The sequence below is a fragment of the Canis lupus genome, chromosome 11 (genome assembly GCF_048164855.1).
Source record: "Canis lupus baileyi chromosome 11, mCanLup2.hap1, whole genome shotgun sequence".
Lineage (NCBI taxonomy): Eukaryota > Metazoa > Chordata > Mammalia > Carnivora > Canidae > Canis > Canis lupus.
Genome location: NC_132848.1, coordinates 33,880,245 through 33,901,051, shown reverse-complemented (window position 1 = coordinate 33,901,051; position 20,807 = coordinate 33,880,245). Strand labels below are relative to the sequence as shown.

Genomic DNA, 20,807 nt, shown 5'->3' with positions numbered 1-20,807 from the left:
TAGATCCTCATTTCCTCAACAACAAAGAAATGTCTGATGTCACCTTTCTGGTAGAAGGAAGACCATTCTATGCTCACAAAGTCCTGCTATTCACAGCCTCTCCCAGGTATGTACCGTCCATATCGAAAGCAGCCGAATTATGCGTGTAGCTGTTGTTCTTACTGTTCTCTGAAATTCAATTTTGGTGGTACCTTCCCTGGACTGGAAGATTATCTTTTCAAAATCAAGAATTCAAGGGCAGAGGGCATCTGTGCTCCCAGGCTCTCAGCAGCATTGTTCACAAGAGCCAAGGTAGGAGCCACCCAAGAGTCCATCGATAGATGAATGGATAAACAAAATATGGTATATACATATTTTATTTCACTCTAAAAAGGAGGGCAGTCTTGACAAATGCTACAACAGAACTTTGGGAACATCATGCAAAGAAATAAGCCAGTCACAAGAAGGCAAATACTGTATGGTTCCATTTATAGGCAGTTCCTAGAGTGGTCTGCTTTGTAGAGACAGAAGGTAGGATGGTGTTTGCCTGGGGCTAGAGCTGGGGCTGGGGCTGGGGCTGGGGCCAGGGCAGAGTGGGGGAGTTGTTGTGTAGTGGGTACCAAGTAAGTTCTGGAGATTGGTTGCACAACAGTGTGACTATACTTAACATTTCTGTTCACTTAAAATGGTTACGATGGTAAATTTTCTGTTATGTTTTTACAATTTTTTCAAGAGCAGCCACTGGCATCAGCAGCAGTGCCTTTGTATGACCCAGGCAAGAGCACTCATTCCCCTAGGCAGATGGAGTGTATTCCAGGTGCAGAGCTTCAGAGCAGAGTGTGGGCTGGACTTGAGCTCCCCGGCCCAGTGTCCTCACACAGTGTCCAGCCTGACACGTCACAAACCTGCTCTCCAGATTTCCCAGAACTCGGGCATAAGCCACCCCGAAGACACACATCTTGAACCTGATTTTTCCCTAACTATGGAGTTGACAGTGGCATACCCCACTCCCTTCCAGCTTTGCTACTGCCCTTTGTCCTTTCGATTTGAGTTGAAATAAGTTGGCCATTTAGAACCACATTATCCAGAGACCTGAACTGGAACCGGGGAAGGAGGATGCTGAATGAGGAGGCCGCCAGAGCAAGCAGAGGGATGAGGACAGTGGGTACCCAGGACCGATCCCACTTCTAGGATATTTGCTGATGAATATGTGTGACCAACACTCCCTGGGTTCCTAAAAGCACCCTGGCCTCACCGCTGCCTCCCCCCAAGACTAAATACAAGCCCTAGATGTCTGCTTTGCCACCACACACACAAAACAAAACTGTACTTTCCTTGGTTCTCCATTACAATGTAGGACAGATGTCATACCAATGTGAATTTCTTAGTTTTGACAACCATGGCTGTGTGGGTTGCGGACACCAGGGGAAGCTGGGCGAAGGGCGTATGGGAGACCTGTACTGTCTTCACACTTCTTCTGCAAATCTATCATTATTTCAAAATTAAAAGCTTAAGAAAAGAGACACAGCTTATTCCTAAACGTGTTGACTATCCGTGTGTTCCCCGGACTGGGTCTCCACCTGCTAGGAGCTTACAGGTTTGTCGATCATAGGAGAGCGCATGGAAAACCCAGTGAGTGGTCGTCAGTAGGGAGGTAGGCAGGCAGTCCACAGGTGTTGATTACTCACCTTCGATGCGGCGGATCCAGGCTGGCGTGGGCTCTGGGGATGCGGCGGAGCCAGGGAGGCAGAGTCCCTGCCCTCCTGGGGTGAAGGTGGTGTGAAGGGACAGGATGTGTGGGGTGGGGGGTGCTCCGTGAACACCAGAGGGGCCCTGAAGCCTGCACTCAGGAAGGACCCCATGAAGGAGGCAGTCCTACGGATGGACAGACAGACATTTACATGGTGTTCATCCTGTACCAGGCACCTGCTCGAGAGCAACAGTTCAAACCGCTTTATGTGTATGTGTATGAAATCTCTCCACTCAACATGGGGCTTGAATTCACGACCCCGAGATCAAGACTTGCATCCTCTTCTGACCGATCCAGCCAGACAACCCAACCACTATTTTTTTTAAAAGATTTTATTTATTTATTCATGAGAGACACACAGAGAAAGGCAGAGACACAGGCAGAGGGAGAAGCAGACTCCCTGCAGGAAGCCCGATGCAGAACTCGATCCCAGGACCCACGACCTGAGGCAAAGCAGATGCTCAACTGCCGAGCCACCCAGGCATCCCCCAACCTCTGTTTTTAACTTTAAAGTTTTAACTTCAGGGGCATCTGGCTGGCTCAGTCAGAAGAGGATGCAACTCTTGATCTCGGGCTCCTGAATTCAAGACCCTCACTGGGCAGAGATATTACTTTTTTTTAAGATTTTATTTATTTATTCATGAGAGACACACACAGAGAGGCAGAGACACAGGCAGAGGAAGAAGCAGGTTCCCTACAGGGACCCCGATGTGGGACTGGATCCCAGAACCCCCGGATCATGACCTGAGCTGAAGGCAGATGCTCAACAACTGAGCCACCCCAGTGTCCCGTGGAGACATTACTTAAACTTTGAAAGCATAATAAATAAAGTTGTAACTTCAAACTCGATTAGGGTATCGTACTGGGCTGGCAGTTGCATGAAGACATCTGGAACTATATTGTTGATATATTGGTGGGGAGGGGGATGCAAGATATTATGTTTCTCATCAGAGTGGAGTTTCTTGCAAACCATGAATGTGTTTGTGGTCTTTCTCTCCCTTGTTTCCTTGCTCAGGTTCAAAGCACTCCTATCCAGCAAACCAACAAATGACAGCACCTGCATAGAGATTGGTTATGTGAAGTACCCCATCTTTCAGGTAAGCCCCCGCCGAGGCCTGGAATAGCACACTGGCAGGCACAGGGCCCTGGGCCTTCCCTGCAGTCATCCACCTGTGGATGGGCCATTGCAGAGCCATCTGTCCCCTACACTCTTGGCCCCTCCTTATACCCTCTCCAGTTCACTATCCTTTTATCCCTACAGCATTAATTGAGCACCTACTGTATGCCTCATACTCTGCTGGGACCTGGGGACACAAGGATAAAGGACCTTTCTCCCCTGGGGTGTCACAGTCCAGAGGGGGTGACTGAGTAATTAATCACTTAGGGTATAATGTGGGGATGCATGTGAGAAGGGGGAGTCCACATGCTCTGGGAACTCAGACCAGGGAAATGGGAGAGGCCTCTTGATGAGGCATCAGCTGCAAGAATGCAGGCTAAGGAGAAGTTGGGGAGCCGTAGGAAGCTTTGGGCTTAAAAGGGGGATTAGAAGATCCTAGGCAGAGAACAGCAGGGATGAAGTTCTGGAGCTGTGGTTGAGCCTGGTGTGATCAGGAGATTGTGCTCCCTTGGAGCTGTCCTCCCATCAGCCCGGGGCGGGGGCTAGGAGGGGTGGCTGGGGCTGGAATCTGTGGGGTTCTGAGCAGGACCTTGTTAACTGTGGTTCAGCTGGGGCAGCACAGCCCTGGGAAGAGCACACAGGTGGCTTGAGGCTCAGGCCCCATGGGGGAATCGTGTTCTAAGAGAATTGAGACAACTCAGAGATAATGGGGAGTGGGGAGGGGGTGCGGAACATAAGGCTGGCTGTGATCGTGGTTGGGGCAGTGGGACAGGCTCCTGACCTGGCCTTGGGGGGACAGAGAATAGTCTGGGACTGAAGTGCCACACCCTCCTGTTTAAAATCAGTGTCTGTCACAGGGCCTTGGGCAATTCACCAGCCTTTCCAAGGCCCCTTTCCTCATCTAGTGGATGGTGGAGACGGGGTGCCGCCGGGGGTGGAACAGCATTTAACAAAGGCACAGCAGTAGAAAGCAATGGGGTGCATTTGAGGGAAAGTGGTTATCAGTCTATTTGGCTGGGTTCTAAGGTATATTGGAGACTGAAGACTCCCTGGGACCACATAGTCTGAGCCAAGTAGGGGAGAAGGCAGGCCAGGTGGTGGCTCTTCCTTCCACCATTGATCCTGGTCCCCCAGATCCTGCTATTTAGAGAGCTTCCAGGGAGCCACCATGCCCTCACACTAGCCCCCAAAGCCTGTTGAGGTGTCTGCATCTCCACCATTAGAGATGCATTTCCTTGGTTATGATGAAACTTCAAAGGAAGGAATCCTTCCCAAGTAACTATGGGCAAAGCACTCTTCTCTGAGCCTCATTTTCTCCATTTTTAACAAGTTATTCATTACCACCTCTGTGTCGGGGGTTCTTGCAGAGATTAGCAAGTAGGACAACACGAGGAAGCATTTTAAGTGGGTTGTTGTTTTCTGAGCCGGTAACGCACCTACTCAGCATGAGACCCTGTAGAATAGGTTACTTTGGACTGAGCATTGGGGGAAGGGTGAAAGAGCTTTCTTAGGACAAAGCCAGCCAATCTAGGTGAGTTACCCCCTGAGGTGAGGTGGCAGCAAGAGGAGGCTGGAGCCCCCACGTGGGACCAGGGCGTGGGCACGCCCTGCACGCAGCCTCTCACCCCAGCCCCTCACCACACGTCCGACGGAGAGCAAAGTGGCCACAGCCCTTTCTGGAACGGTGGTGGTTGTGGCGTGGGAAGTTTTCTGTGAAGAATTGCTGCTCTGCTTTAGGATTAGGGGTGGGAGAACAGTGAGGAAATGTCTCTGGGGCTTCAACCACCAACGAGGCACTGACCTCAGCTGGCACTAGGTTATCAGGTTAATCAGCGTTTTGAAGTCTCTGCCTCCCTCCCATTGTCCCCGCGTGCTCCACACCACAGTGATTTGCCACCGTTAGCAGGATCTCCAGGCAGGGGAAGGAAGAGTGGGTGCTTGTAAGACACCACACTTGAAATGCAGAGCCCTGGACCCCGTTTCCAGAGTCCCAGATTCTGTAGGCCTGGACTGGGACCCAAGAATTTACACTCCTTACAAGCACCCGGGTGCCGCCGCTGGTCCAGGGACGCCCAGTCTGAGCACCGCTGCTGTACACCACCTCACTCAGCTGCGCCTCCAGGGAGCTCTCCTCCCACCTTACAGCCCAGACCCAGACCCAGACCCAGACCCAGACTCCGGGAGAGAAGGAAGTGGCCCAAGCCCCCGCTGCCCATCACAGCCACACTGAGGCCCAGAGTCAGGCCTGGCTGACTCCACACCTGATCTCCAGACTGCCTCCCAAAGGGGAGTGGGGGGCACGGGGGCTTTGGGCCCTCCCAAAGACTCGCCCAGCCATGAGGAAGGAAACGTAGGCCCCTTGAGTCTGAGCATGAACTAAGTGCTGGAGAATGCACATGTCCCCAGCTCTCCCAGGTGCTCGTGAGGCGGGCACTTGCTCCATAGAGCCTGGAACTAATTGGGAAGTTCCTGTAATGAGAACCTTGTGGTAGGCCTTCCGCAAATGTTTGCTCTGTGCATTCAGTGACTGAGGGACCGATGTGGGAAAGCACGGGCCCAGCGGAATCCAAGGCCTATAATTGCTCTTGACTGGGGAAGGTTTCCTGGCCACATTAGCCTCGAGTCACTGTAACGAGTGGGGAAGATTTAGCAGGCCCCGGGGACTTCTCTGTGTGCCTGTCCCTTCCCCATAAAAGAAGAAAAGCCTCATTTGTGGCTTGAAATAGGCCAAGTAGGGCTGAATCCAACCCAGAAGGAGGCTCCCAGGGGCCTGTTCACTCCACTTCTGTGCTGACAGAAAAATTTTAGTAAATGAGGCTGTTTCGAGTTTCCTTCCTGCAAGACTGTTGAACATCACACACAGGCACGAGACAGACGGGGCTGAGGCTGCGCCTGGAAGCGAGGCCCACCGAGGATGCCATTTAACTCTGGGCTTCATGCAGGTCGACAGCTGCCAAGAGAAACAACTCCATAAACATGCCCCTTGGCCTAATAAGGTTCATTTTGCCCCCTTGCAGAAAAGGCTTGTGTTGGCAGAGTCTGAAGGCGACTAGGGACAGCCCAATTTCCATCCCATTAGCCCCAGGATCTCCATCCACTCAGGGGGCTGCATTTCAAATCAGCAGCTGACCTCGAATAAATGAGATAATGTGGTGGCCCAGGGCTTTGTGAATACAGAGGCCAGTGTTCGGGGCAGTTCTTGCTATGGCTCTTACTGCTGTTACTGTCCGTTTGGCCAGTGTGAAAGAGAGGTGTTAGGGAAATCCATTGACGTTCATAAGAACAGGAGCCCACCATTCCCTGACATGGTATTCTAGACACCCGTGACCCATGAGGATGAGGCGATGGCCTGTAATGCTGTGTTACCATTTCACAAAGTCTCAGCCACCACCATCAACACACCGCCATCCCTGCGGCAGGGGGCTAGTCACAGAAGCCCAGAGTCAGCCCATGGGAGACTCAAATACAAAAGAGGAGAGCACTCGTGTTTCTGGTTAAAGTGCGCCGGCCGAGTGCAGGCGGTGTGCTAGGCACTGGAATGCAGTGATGGACAAGACCCTGCCTGTGCCCTCAGGCTCTAGTGGGAAGTTGTGGATGATGTGCTGCCCACCCTGGGGTTGCAGCTAGGAGATCTGAGAAGGCTTCACAGATGTGACCCCTGAGCTAGATGCCAAAAGAGGGGGCCAAGTTCAACAAGTAGACAAGGGAAGGGCATCCAGAGGGAACAGTTTGGGCAAAAGCATGGGACTGAAAGAGGTGGTAGGTTCTGTTAAAGGCAAGTGGTTGGGAGTGGTCAGAGTATAAAAGGCAGATGTTGTCAAGATTAGAAAGAGAGAGAAGGGCAGAGTGACAGATGAGATCTGAAAGAGTAAATTGATCCATAGCAGCAGGATTCATAACAGCAAAACAGCGGAAACAATCCAGATGTCCCTGGGCTGATGAATGCATACACGAAATGTGGTACATCGTTCAGCAATCAAAAAGAATGAAGGAGAGATACATGACAGCACGGGTGAGCCTTGAAAATACGACGCAAAGTGACAGCGGTCAGACAAAAGAGCACGTGTTGGAGGATCCCATTCATATGAAATGTCCAAAATGGGCAAATCCACCATGGTTGGCAGGATCAGCTCCAGGAGGAAATGGGAATGATTGGTAATGGGTACAGGGTTTCTCCCGGGGGTGTTGGAAATGTTCCAGAATTAGACACTGGTGACGGTGGCACAATATGGTGAAGACATTAAAACACTTTAAACAGAAGCAGTTTGCATTTTGTGAAATATATTTCAATAAAGCTGTAAACAACATATTTTTAAAGAAAAGTATTATTTTTAAACACACATGCAGAAGGTAGCTTGAGATAAGTCACAAAGGGCCTCAAAAGGCCTGAGTCAAAATGTGGCGGTACGCAGCCGAAGCGCTACTGGGGAAAGATTTTTCCACCTCAGAAAATCAAAGAACTAACATTTATTGAGTTCTTGCCATGTGCGCAGGCCCTTGCTAGGCCTGTTACGTGTCATATAATCCTTATCACAACCCCATGAAGTAGGTAATGTCATCCCTATTTTACAGATGATGAAACAGAGGCACAGAGCACCTAACCTAATTCAGGTCACCCAGTGGTTAAGTGGCAGGGCCTGGTCCAAAATAGAGGCAGCCCCAGAGCAGGGTCCTCGCTCTTGACCACTGCCCTGTGTGGGTCACAGACCTTTGGGGCCTGAAGGGAGCACAGAGGACAGCCCATCCCAATGCCTCATTTTACAAGTGCTCAAAGACGGGCTGTAACCAGTCTATAGATGTTTTCAACACAGCTCCGGTGGGGCCAGGCAGGTAATCCGTGTGTCAGGAGGCAGGCAGAAGGCAATGGTGGAGAGGACCGTGCTCCCTTGGAAAGCATATGCACCACCTAAAAATTAACAGCTTCATGGGAGGTGGTGACAGCCAGTTCTGCATGTCCCGGAGCCTCATTCTAAAGGGACACCAGTTTGCAAAGCTCTGGGACTTGCCACACCATTCAGGCCTCCAGGGTTTGGACTGTTCACACCATCAGTGAAACGTTGAAAGCCTGGACCCCTAACGGCTTCATACTGGATCCTGTTGTGTTATAAAAAGGAACAGGTGGTCCCCTGGTAGCCCAGAGTCACCCCCTGGGATTTAAATAAGAATCTTCTAGCCAAACTGGGATATGCTCCCAGGGGGAATGGCCGCTGGTGCAGGTTCTTAAAGCCAAGTGTTTGGGGGCAGCCGGATGGGGTGGGAGGGGGAAGGGAAGCCATGCTTGCCAGCTGTAGATGGAGAGCAGAGCTCCGAATTGTTTAGTGTGGCCCTGGGGGTGCACCTGGAGCCCAGCAGGACCACAGGGAGACCAGTTACAGCATGCTCTAAGGAAAAATACGCAGCTAGGAAAAATGTCCTGAGTGGAACGTCTCCTGTAGGCCGCGAGCTAGCGGGAATAGCAACATTGGGAACGGGTGTTCTAGAGGGACGCGTAGATTGCCCGGCTGTAAGAGGATTATGTGTGTGTGCTGACACTGGCCTGACACTTTGCACACTGTGTCCTTTCTTCCAGTTGGTCATGCAGTATCTCTACTATGGTGGCCCAGAATCTCTTCTCATTAAAAACAACGAGATAATGGAGGTAAGGAATCTGTCGTGTCATCACGTAGGTAGCACCTCTGTCAGCTCAGGCTCTCGAATGTGTTGGCAGTATCTGGGGGCACCGGTGTTGGGTTTTGTTTGGGTGCAGGCTTTGGGGTCCTTCCTGCCTGCCTCCTTGGACTTCCCACAGGCTCCTCATCAGAGCCCCTTCCTGGAAGGCCAGGGTGCTTGGGGCACTTGCAGTAGCAGCTCTGCAAAATCCAGTTTTACTTAGCTTTGGGGGTGGGGTAAAGGAGGTTTACAGAGGAGGCTGAGGCTAGCTCTAGGCACAGCTGGGGCTCAGATATTATCCTCAGGAGCTATCCTTGGTGACTTCTGTCATCAGAAAACATTCCTCAAATCACAGCGTGTCCATTGATGCAGATGCCAGGAGCTGATTATAAGGGCTCAGGATGACCATCCCTCCTTCCCGAGGCTCCTTGGCTCTTCCCCTTCCACCCGAGACAAGAGGCCCTGCTCCTTCCTAAAATTGGATCCCTTGTCAGCTTTCCTACTCAAAGCTGGGAGCTTTGAACCAGAAGCCAAAAGCCAAAATCACTCTGATAATCCTGAGCAAAGGAGCCAGGATCCTGTTCAGGTGTCCGAAGGTTGGGGCACCCAGTGGATTAGAGATATCAGAGCACCATCAGTCGTTCAAAAGGTGACTCCACAGGCTGGTTAAAACCCACACTCTGGGCCAAACTGGGTTTAAATCCAAGCTCTGCCCCTTCTGAGCCGTGTGATCTTGGACATTATTTAACCTCTCTGAGCCTCCATTCCCTTACCTGAAAATGAGAATAACAAGATCTACCTCACTGGGTTTTTAAGATGGTAAGAGTTCCTATGTAGAATAAGGTGCCTAGAACCATGCATGGCGCTTGGTGAGTGCCGTGAGGGCTGTGTATTCATTGTGGAACCTGTTTATCCTTCCCTCTGTGCTCTGTGAACCCTTTCAGGGTCATCGCCCCCCGCCCCCACACACACACAGTCGCTGCCACCCAGCCACAGTTACTCTCTTGTCTCTCTGGACCACTCCTCTGACACTTCTCTACCTGCAGACCAAGCTACCATCTGAGGATGCAGACTCTTTTGTCACACTTGCTTTTATTTTAAAATCAAAATAATGAACATATGAATCATGTAAATAATGCAGAAGAGCTTGTCACAAAGCAGCTCACCCTGCTCCCCACCCTGTCCCCACAAAGGCAGTCCCTTTGAATTCTCAAGGCCAGGCCACAGCAGTGATGCAAAGGCACAGAGACCCCTGCCCTCCCAGGCTCTGTGAGGGCGACAGGCATGACATCATGTCTGGTGAGAGGAGGGCTGAGAGGACAACTAAGGCCGAGTGAGGAAGCCAGACAGTGATAGAGGGAAGTGACCTGAGGCGGGGGGTCCTGGAGGCTTCTCTGAGGTGACACTTGTGTGGACGCCTGGATGAACAGAAGGAGTGAGCTGTATCCATATCCGTCTTGCTAACGGTGTTCCCCCTTATTTCCGGACATAGCAACTGTAGGCATTTTTTTTGCTTGACCTCCTGCTAGAATAGATGTGAATTGATTCACTTTAGCCCCCTTCCCTCTGCCATCTGCCTTTGTGCTTTGAAGTGTCAAACCCACACCTGTACACCCAGCCCTTCTCCTTGGGACATCTCTCTGGAAGATGAGGATTTTCCCCACTACTGTCATCCCTTTATTTCCACACCCCCCGCCCAACCTCTAACAGGCTCTTCTTATGACTTTTAGCTTCTGTCTGCCGCTAAATTTTTCCAGCTGGAGGCCTTGCAGCGACACTGTGAGATTATCTGCGCAAAGAGCATTAATACTGACAACTGTGTGGATATTTACAATCACGCCAAGGTAATCAGTCCCACCCTGGCTGCGCGGAGCATGCGCCATGCACCGAAGCAGCTCAGGCTTCCCCCTGCACAGTCCCAGAGTCGGGGCAGAGAGCTGATGCTGGCCTGCCCACTGAGGGCCGAGCTGCCTGCATTCCTCCCCGCTTAGCCTCCTGCTCTAGAAAAGGTGCCCTTTCCTTCATCTCGCCCCTCCGGAATACAACAGAAGCAGGAACTCGGAAGTTTCAAAAACTGAGTTGTTTCTCAAATGGTAACATGCACGCGAATCACATTGCAGACCCTGACTCAGCAGGCCCTGGGTGGGCCCTGGGTTCTGCATCCCTAACAAGCTCTCAGGTGAAGCCTCTGCTGCTGATCTAAGCCGCACCTTGAGAGCAAGGTGCTGAAATAGTGGTTCTCAAAGTGTGTTCCCCAATCCAGAAATGTCAGCATCTCTAGGGAACTTGTTAGAAATGTATATTCTAGAGCCCCATCCCAGACCTACTGAATCAGAAACTCCAGGGATGAGGCCTACCATCTATGGCTTTGCAAGCCCTCCAGGCAACTCTGAGTACATGTGGTGAGCACTGATGTTCTAGAACTGGGTTCCCAGCACTGGCTGTACAGTGGGCACTCACTTAACCTCCCTATGCCCGGGACCTAGCAAAGATTAATTAAATCTGCCTCTGGGGGTGGAGCCTGGGAAGATGTATTTTCCAGATCTTCCCAGGTGATTGCAGAGATGGCCAAGATTGAGAACAGGTTAGCAGCCTTGGAGATGCCCATAGGGACCTTCTGGTCAGGTGGACCCAGCACCTAATCAGAATCACCTGGGGTAGAGTTCTGGCTCTTTAGCTTCCTACTCCCAGTGGTCTCTGCGATGGGGCTCAGGAATCTGTTTTTTTTTTTTTTTTTAAGATTTTATTTATTTTAGAGTGAGAGAGCTCAGGGCGGTGGAGGGACAAGGAGTGAGAATCTGAAGCAGATTCAGAGATGAGTGTGGAACCTGACATGGGGCTCCATCTCACCACCAAGAGATCATGGCCCGAGTTGAAATCAAGAGTCAGGTACTTAAATCGACTGAGCCACTCAGACGCCCCAGGAACCTGTATTTTTCACAGGCTCCTAGGGTCACTGTTGTGATGTCAGCCCTAATGCCAGTCTTAACTCCAGTTTTGGGGAACCTACTGATCTCATCCGATTCATTTCACCTGTGGGGATACTGAGACTGAGAGAATTCAAATACTCTGTCCAGGAACCACTTGATTTTGTTCCACACGCCCAGGACAGGCAGATTAGCATTTGCTAAGAAGAAAGCATGAAATGAATTGAGATCAGGAATTAAAACAAAAAAGTCATCTTGTGTGCAACTGGAGCCCAGGCAGGACACATCTCCCATGTCCACAGTGCTGTAGAGTGACAATAGAGGGGGACTACCCACTCGTTGCTCATTGTGAAAATTCAGGCTGCCTTTGAGATGTTTTCTGTCTCCCACCAACACTCAACAGCCACTCTTAGTGTGCAGACACTTGTGCTAACAGACTTGTCACACATTTTTTAACCCTCACTGCAACCCTCTTAGGTAAACACTATCATTCATCCCATGTCATAAAAGGAAACTGAGGCACAGAGAAGTGAAGTGACTTGCTTAAGATCACACAGCTATCATGGAGTTTTTTTTTATTGTAGTAAATGCCCATAACATGAAATTTACCACTTTTACAATTTCTTTTTTTTTAAGATTTTATTTATTTATTCATGAGAGACACAGAGAAAGAGGCAGAGACATAGAGGGAGAAGCAGGCTCCCTGCGGGGAGCCCGATGTGGGACTTGATCCCAGGACCCAGAATCATGACCTGAGCCGAAGGCAGATGCTCAACCGCTGAGCTCCTCAGGTGTCCCTAACCATTTTTAAGTGTACATTTCAGGTACATGAAGCACATTCACATTGCTGTGCAACTATCACCAGCATCCAATCTCCAGAACTATTCATCTTCCCAAACTGAAACTCTGTGCCTACAAAACACTAACTCCTCATCTCCCTCTCCTCTTGGTCCCTGAAACCACCACTTAACCTTCTGTCTCTAGGAACCTTATGTAAGTGGAATCATAGAGTATTTGCCCTTTGTGACTGGCTTATTGCCATCAGCACAGCGTCCTCAGGGTTCATCCACGCTGTAGCCCATGTCAGAATTTCATTTCTCTTTAAGGCTGAATAATATTTTATTGTACAGGGAGACCACACTAGGTTTATCCCTTCACCCATCAGTGGACACTTAGGTGGCATCCACCCTTTGGAGACGAAGTCTCTGCTTTTAGTTCTTTGGGGTTTATACCCAGAAATGTAAACCTAGATTTGGCTTACTCCGAAGCACAGATTCTTTTTTTTCTTTTAATATTTTGTTTTATTTATGAGAGACAGAGAGAGAGGCAGAGTCACAGGCAGAGGGAGAAGCAGGTTTCCTGCAGGGAGCCAGACACAGGACTGGATCCCAGGACCCCGGGTTCACAACCTGAGCCAAAGGCAGACGCTCAACCACTGAGCCACCCAGGCATTCCCTGAAGCACAAATTCTTAACCCTGTGTTTACTGTCTGGCCTAATAAATGTTTTGAAATAGGTGCAATAATTGCTAATCCACAGAAAAGATCTGCTTGGTCATCAGTAAATCAACAACTACAGGCTACTTCCTATATGTACACAGACACACTAGGTATTTTGGTTACCTGGGGTTTTTACCAAAATCTGTTTTCTCAGAAACTCCTAACTCTGGGAAACAAACTAGGGGAGGTGGAAGGGGAGGTGGGTGGGGGGTGGGGGTGACTGGGTGACGGGCACTGAGGAGGGCACTTGATGGGATGAGCACTGGGTGTTATTCTATATGTTGGCAAAATGAACACCAATAAAAAATAAATTTATAAATAAAAATCTGTTTTCTCAGGACACAGCACATTTTTTTTAAAAATCTTAAACTGATGACTTTGCAGGAAAGCAAAGTATCTCTACCCAAGAAGAGAGCCTGATTATTAGTCTTGTGGTTCTTCCCCTCCTCTGACCATGGACCCTCAAAGTGCCCTGTGAACCTGGTATCCACAAGTGGACTTGCCTTGGCCTGTCATCTGGACTACATTCCATTTTAATCCCTCCAGGCTCCCTGACAGGCGGCTTCCATAGCTCTCATATTTAATAATGCAGCCTGACGTAGTGTGAGCCCAGGCTGGGAATACATTTGTGCTACGGGCTTGGAACACCTACGGCAGGGAACTATCTCTTTTGTGTGTGCATCTTTGCAGCCAGAGCTTTGCCTTTTACAGACACCAGCTTCTGCCACAGCCTCCCAGGCCTCATCCTGGTGTGTTTCCAATGCACAAGTCTGCCCTTCATGATATTTGCATCAAGGTCAGGGCAAAGCTGGCCAGCCCCTGCCCTAGCTATACACTGCATCCCCTGTGCTCTGGATGCTGCAACACCACTAATGGTCACATGCCATGCGGGTTCTATTCCTGGCAGATTGTACAAATTGAGGCTAGTTTAGTAAAAGATGGAAAAGAAAGAAACCTAGTCTTGGTTTGGAACCTCAGGAAACACAGATGTTTACATGCTAATAAAAATGCTCCAAATGGGGATCCCTGGGTGGCGCAGCGGTTTGGCGCCTGCCTTTGGCCCAGGGCGCGATCCTGGAGACCCAGGATCGAATCCCACATCAGGCTCCCAGTGCATGGAGCCTGCTTCTCCCTCTGCCTGTGTCTCTGCCTCTCTCTCTCTCTCTCTCTGTGACTATCATAAATAAATAAAAATTAAAAAAAAAAAAAAAATGCTCCAAATGTTAACAAGCTTTTGGCATCATTACCTCTATACTGCATCTAATTGTTTGAGACAGCTGTGGAATTTTATAGAGATGAGAAGCCCATCCCATAAGTGCATGGCTTAGCCATCTTTTTTTTTTTTTCCTGGCAAAACCATCCCAATTTATTCAGTCATGAAAAAGGGACCCTGATGGGGCTCCTGAGTGGCTCAGCTGGTTAAGCGTCTGCCCTTGGCTCAGGTCATGATCATGGGGTCCTGGGATTGGGCCCTGCATCGGGCTCCCTGCTCGTTGGGAAGTCTGCTTCTCCCTCTCCTCCCCACTCATACTCTCACTATCACTGTCACTCACTCTCTCTCTCAAATAAATGAATAAAATCTTTAAAAAAGAGGGGCCCAGGGGGCCCTGGAGCTTCTGATGGCTCTTTCAGGGTATCTTTCAACCTGGGTGAAAAAGAAGGCTGGTTCTTGGAATTGAATCAAAGCTAATGCAGCAAGCTCAACAATGCACTGTGCTAGAAAGAACAGAGGTTTGGAAACCAGGGGATTCGTTCATTAGTGTTTATTGAGCATACACTGTATTCATTAGAGAAACTATATTAGAATTAGAATATCATAAGAAATTAGTAAGATACAATCTCTGCCCTTGAAAAAGTATACTCTAAGGACAGAGGTCAGCAAACTTTTACTGTGGAGGGCCAGGTAAATGTTTATACCGTTGATGTTGTACCCCCTCAACTTTGCTGCAGTAATGCAAAAGCAGTTGTAAACGATATATAAATGATGGATGTGGTTGTATTCTAATAAAACTTTATTTACAAAAGCGGGTAGTGGGCCATATTTTGCCTACAGGCCTGCAGTTTGTCAACCATTGGTCTAGGAGATGAGAGTTTCCGCCCTAGTTCTGTCATTAATTATATTTTATATATAATATATGTAAGATATCATATCTAATAGTAACATAGTTATTATTGAATAAATATCACCAAATAGAAATATAGGTATTTATTGTGTTCTTTGTCCTCCACATATACTACCTAGTGATGAGTGACATTCATGTACAAAGCAAGTGGCCAGGGGTGGGAAAGGGGGGTGCTCTCTGGGCCCACAGAATCAAAGATAGGCAACTCTGAACCTCAGTTTTCCCACCTGTACAGTGAGGGCCTGTACTCTGTGACTCTAAGAGCAGGGTTCATGTTGAAAGAATGAAAGCATTCCTAAGATCTCTCCCAGCTCCAGGATGTGAACGTTGGGTGGTAACGAGCCCTCTCCCCTGATAAATCTCACCACGTCTTCTGGGTCTCTCAGAGACCACATAATTACCTAGTGCATCTGCGTCCTATATGTGCCAAAGAGCAGGGTACCCTCTGGTTCACTCCTTTCATTTTGTAGCTGGGGAAACTGAGGCACAGAAAAGTGATTTGACTTGCGCAAGGTTGCACACGGTTTTTATGCATATAGTTGCTGTTGGCTCAGTGAACTAGCACATGGCATCAATGAGTTCATGGTTACAGGCCTGATCCTTCTAAGGGCCAGTTAGCTGGTCTAGGTTCTTTTTTTTTTTTAAGATTTATTTTTATTTATTTGAGAGACAGAGTGGAGGTAAAGGCAGAGGGAGAGAATCTTCAAGCAGACTCCCCACTGAGTGCAGAGCCTGATGCAGGGCTTGATCCCACGGCTCTGAGATCATGACCTGAGCTCAAACCAAGAGTTGGACACTCAACCAACTGAGTCATCCAGGTGCCCCTGGGCTAGGTTCTATAGATACAGTTATTTCCCTTTATCCCAGCCTGTCCACCTGCTTTGTCCATGTGGGTCACTGTTTACCAGTTGGTGAGAAGGAGAGTGATAATTATAAATAGTTTACATTTACAATGACAACTAGCATTGAGTGAGTACTGACTACAATGGACCATTGCTCTGACACGCCATGCATTATCTCATTTAATCTCAACAACAGACTGTCCAGTGGTATTTTTTTTTTTAAGATTTATCCATTTATTTGAGAGAGAAGAGGAGGAGGGGCAGAGGGAGAGCGAAAATCTCAAAGGAGGCTCTGCATTGAACATGGAGCCAGATGCAGGGCTCGATCTCACAACCCCAAGATCATGCCCTGAGCTGAAATCAAAAGTCGAATGCTCAACCAACAGCCACTCAAGTGCCCCTTAGGTATTTTCATCATCCCCATTTTATGAATAGGAATTTCGAGGCAAAGAGGGTTTATATACTTGTCCAACAGCTAGTGGCTAAAGTCATAAATCTGGGGGGGGATCCCAGAGACTGTCCCTTAGCTACATTCCTAACCTGCCTTCCTTAAATATGACAAATGACAGAATCATGCCATAAATCACCCCAACAAGTCTGAGATGCAGATGTCCTCATTCTCATGTTGAGATGATGAACCTAAAGCTGGAGGTGAAATGACCCCAGTCCTGGTCATGTATTCAGAAGGTGGTGAAGCTGCCACTTGAATCCAAGCCTTCCAGCTCATTCCACTGCAACCTTATTGGCTCTGCCTCATTATCATTCTACTGGACCCCCCCCACACACACACACCTTACAAGTTAAAGTGCATCTCTAGTTTAAAGGACAGGATATTAGGGATGATTCAGCATTTCGATAATTTAGATAATTCAGCATCTAAATAAAGCAGCAGGTGTCATCTCAGGGAGTACTTAACTTCTGAGCATCCACTCTGAAGACAGCCGACCCATACATCCACATTGACTTCTGTGCCTCAAGCATGAGTTCCTCCACCAGGCTCACTCATGAGGCTAAATACCTATCCTCTGGCTAATGGTGTCAGGCTGGAGGCAGAGCCTTGGTGGTTAAGCACAAAGCCCCAAGGACTTGAATTACCAGGGTTCCATTCCTGGTTCTGCCCTTGACACACTGTGTGATTGTTTTGTATGTTACTGTCTTGTCTGTTTTCTCATCTATAAATTGGAGCTGCTAATATGCCTGCCTCCAGGAAACTTAAAGATTCAATGAGATGATGCATGTCAAGTGCCTAGAAGGTGCCTGGCACATTGGAAGCTCTCAGTAAATGTTCACTGTTAGCCCATTAGTCTGTTGGTTAACTGTTCGCTCATACATTCAACAAATTCTAAGTGTCTGCCATCTGCCAAGCCCTCTGCTTGGCCCTTGAGCTAGGGCAGCAATCCCTTCCCCACTGGTTTAGTCTGTGAGGAACCCCGTCTCTAGATAGGTTTCTCAACCACAGCATTGACAGCTTGTGCCACAGGATTCTCTGCTGTGGGGAGAGGCTGTCCTGTGCATCGTGGGAGGTTCAGCAGCAGCATCGCTGGCTTCCACCCATTAGATGCCAGTGGTGCACATCACTGCCGCCACCCGGTTGTGACAACCAAACTGCCTTCAGGCTTTTCCAAATGTCACCTGGGAGGCAAAAATTGCCCCCGGTTGAGACACCACTGCCCTAAACACAGGGAGTGGGTAGTCAGTGCCCACCCTGGATTGCTGTGAGAGTCAAATGGGTTAATTCTCAAAGAGCTTAGAGCTGTGTCTGTAACTCCATTCATGTGACAGCTTCAGTACAACAAAGAAACGCAAAGCCCAGAGGTTAAAACAGTAAGCCCTTCTTCAGCACATGAGTCGACAAGACAGCTGGAAGTTCCCTCTGGTCTCCACGGGCCTTGCTTCTGAAGTCAGCTGGCTGGTCAGCTGTGCTTGGGTTTGTTGACCCTGGCTGGGCTCTGTCACTGTCTCCTCTCAGTTTCCTGGAGCCACTAACCCTCCAAGCAGGCTCCCCCTGACTTGTTCCCATGGCAGAGATGGGGCCCTGGGCCAGAGTGCCAAGTACCACGTGGCCACCTGAAGCTAGCTCAAGATCGGCAACTTTAACTTCTGCCACATGCCGTTGGCCTGAGCTACTCACAAGGCCAAGCAGTGGAGAAATGGACTCCAGCGCTGTGGGGGAATGCAGCAGAGGGTAGAGAATCAGGGCCATCTTTGTACTCGACCTACAGTAGGGGGTATTCGCCATTCCTAGGCATGCAGGCAGTCGGGTGCATTTCACAAACATAATCTTCTCCTGCTTCCTGTCGTTCTCCACAGTTTCTTGGAGTCACAGAGCTCTCAGCATATTGTGAAGGCTACTTCCTCAAAAACATGATGGTCCTCATCGAAAACGAAGCATTCAAGCAACTCCTCTATGACAAAAATGGTGAAGGGACGGGCCAGGATGTGCTCCAGGACTTACAGAGGACGTTGGCCATCAGGATTCAGTCCATCCACTTGTCATCTTCCAAAGGTTCTGTTGTATGAAACGTCGAGGACAGGGAATGGTCCCCGAGGACTTCCCAGTTCTGCTGCTGCATTGGCTTCACACAAACACATACAGAGTTCACCTGGCGTCTGTTTTTGGCTAGGCCAAGGAGCTGTCTCTACTGCCTCAGCTTCTCTTGAATAAGCAATTTCAGCTCCCATGTGTTCCTGTTGAAAAACAAAGGACATTCCACTGGTCTGCAGATCAGATTGTGGTGGGGTCCAGAGCTTGAAGGTCAACATGGGGCAGCCAAGCCAAGCTCATCCGAAAGCACCCCTGGAGCAGTTGAACACCCGTCGCCGGGACCACAGTCAAATGGATGAGTTGAGGACTAAAGGTCTTTCTGGTTGCAGGTTGACAGTTGGAGAACTTAACTCATCTGACCCTGAAGAGCGTTGTGTTCTCACTAAGGACCTTTGTCACTGCAGTTCAGGGAGAGTCAACCATGGTAGCAAATTCATGAGACCGTTACCAATAACGAAGAAATAATTTGGCAAATTTTTAGGGGTGGGAACTTTTTAAAGTGTTCATAACAAAACAAAAACAGGGCAGCCTTGTAGTTTAAAATCTATTTCTAAAAGCTTAACAGTTCATTTTCAATTGAATTGTGTTTAGGGATCTGTGTTTTCAGTTTTGTTGTTTTTTCTAAAAAAAAAAAAACAGTAAGTTGCAGGTCTATACTGTATAAACATGCATCTGACAAAATATTGCTGACATTCTATACAAGGTAAAATAATAATCTTGCCTTAGTGATCATGGTTACACAAAAGAGGTGCACTGCCAATAATTATCTCTAACTCAATAGTTGAAAACAACGTGCATGCTAATCGTGATTTCGGGGTGAGAATAAAACACCCCCACATATCAAAACATGCATTTGCATGGGCCCAAACCAGTGAAATGTTATGTTTGTGCTTCATTTTTGCCAAGGTAAAAATGTTCCATCACTTCTTGCTAAAAATCCATTTGGTGAAAACTATAAACATATTCCTTTCCTCTAGCAATGATTCTGGGATGCTTTTGCAGAAATGTGTTCATAGGTGATGCTGATGGGGGGTGGGGAGGGCGCACGTCAGAGAATTTACTATTAATCCCAAAGTTTTCTCTGTATTCTCAGAAGATGTTAATAGTTTGCTACTAGCCAGAGAATATGACGATGTTAGATTATTTTTAAAGATGAAACATGTATGATAGGCAAGATTCTTTCTGTATTCTGAGAGTGTACAGTATAGGGTTATCTATAATGAAAGTTTATATCGACAGGGTTCCGTTTGCTCTGCCATATATTATAAGCAAAAGAGATCGGTGAAGTGCCACAATATTCCAAGTAATTTTTGAGTTGCTGCCTTTTTTTTTTCCTCGTCCTTTAATTTGAAACCTAGCTAGAAACGAGAATGACTTTTACCCTTTGGGGTTGGCCAAGTTTCATCGGTAAACCTCCTTCCTAGCATGCCTGTGGGAAGTTGTGCACAGACCCTAGACTCTAGAGGAGCTCCTGTCATCCATTGTACTTGCTCCCTGAGCCACTGTCCAGAAGACTAAGGCCAAGTTACACGCGTGTGACCCACGTCTGCCTACAACATTGGCCCTTAGGTGATTTGGATACACAAGGCCTCTCTTCTCCATGGTCATTTGCAAACCTCCCAGGCCCTCTCATCAGATGAAGAAGCAGAGGGGAAAAACTCTGCAGAGGTGGCCGAGTTCCAGATACACAGCCCATGTGGGCATCACCGCTGCCTCCCACCTCCTCTGTGTCCTCAGAAACGCTGTGTGACGCTCCCTTAACAACAACGGACTTCCCTGTGAATGTCTCTTATGCTAGTTTGGGGCCTCTGCCCTTTGATTTGTACAGTGGCAACTCCCAACAGGCTTCTGTTATGGTTTGTGTGCTTCCTCTGTCATTAAATGATTTTCCCAAGCCGCGCATCCTTTGTATGGTACGGGTGAGCTTTTTACCTGACAGGTGAAGCCTGAGAGCTTCATCCAGTTGAAAGATTGGACGAGGTGGCCCCGCAGAAAAAGTCGAGGGAAATGAAGACACCAGGTAAAAGATAGGTGCTCATGTCGTTGGCAGTGAACCGCCACCTGTCGGCTCTGTCTACTAGAGGTTGGCTGCGCAAGCAGGCTCCAGGGCCCCAGGTCTGGCCTCTGCGTGCTGCCACCCTGGCCACTGACCTAATGCAGCTAACCCACCTCCAGAGGGTGTAGTTCTGGCTGTCATTGGTGCACCTTGATGAAGCTTTTTGGGGGGTGGGAAGATGGAGGAAAATAAGTTCTACCCACATGGCATGTCCCCCACCACCATTCTGGGGTGGGACCACAAGGGTACAAGCGGCTCTCTTCTTGGGTATCATCATCACTGAGGTCAAAACCGAGGCCCCACCTTGTCCGCTCCGGCCCA

At 48.8% G+C, this 20,807-nt stretch overlaps 1 protein-coding gene across 6 annotated transcripts in view; it reads left to right on the top strand.

Moving 5' to 3' along the window:
* ABTB3 (ankyrin repeat and BTB domain containing 3) overlaps positions 1 to 20,324 on the top strand; it is a 312,444-nt gene extending 292,120 nt beyond the window's left edge. For 5 of the 6 annotated variants that reach the window (XM_072844219.1, XM_072844217.1, XM_072844216.1 and 2 more), the window contains 5 exons: positions 4 to 106; positions 2,745 to 2,826; positions 8,416 to 8,484; positions 10,226 to 10,339; positions 18,196 to 20,324. In XM_072844219.1, coding sequence (XP_072700320.1) covers positions 4 to 106; positions 2,745 to 2,826; positions 8,416 to 8,484; positions 10,226 to 10,339; positions 18,196 to 18,405 — 578 coding nt within the window. In that variant the 3' untranslated portion in view covers positions 18,406 to 20,324. Of the gene's footprint in view, positions 1 to 3; positions 107 to 2,744; positions 2,827 to 6,730; positions 8,080 to 8,415; positions 8,485 to 10,225; positions 10,340 to 18,195 lie in introns of those variants that run through there. The other variant, XM_072844218.1, reaches the window with a different exon arrangement.
* The last annotated feature ends 483 nt before the right edge of the window (positions 20,325 to 20,807 follow it).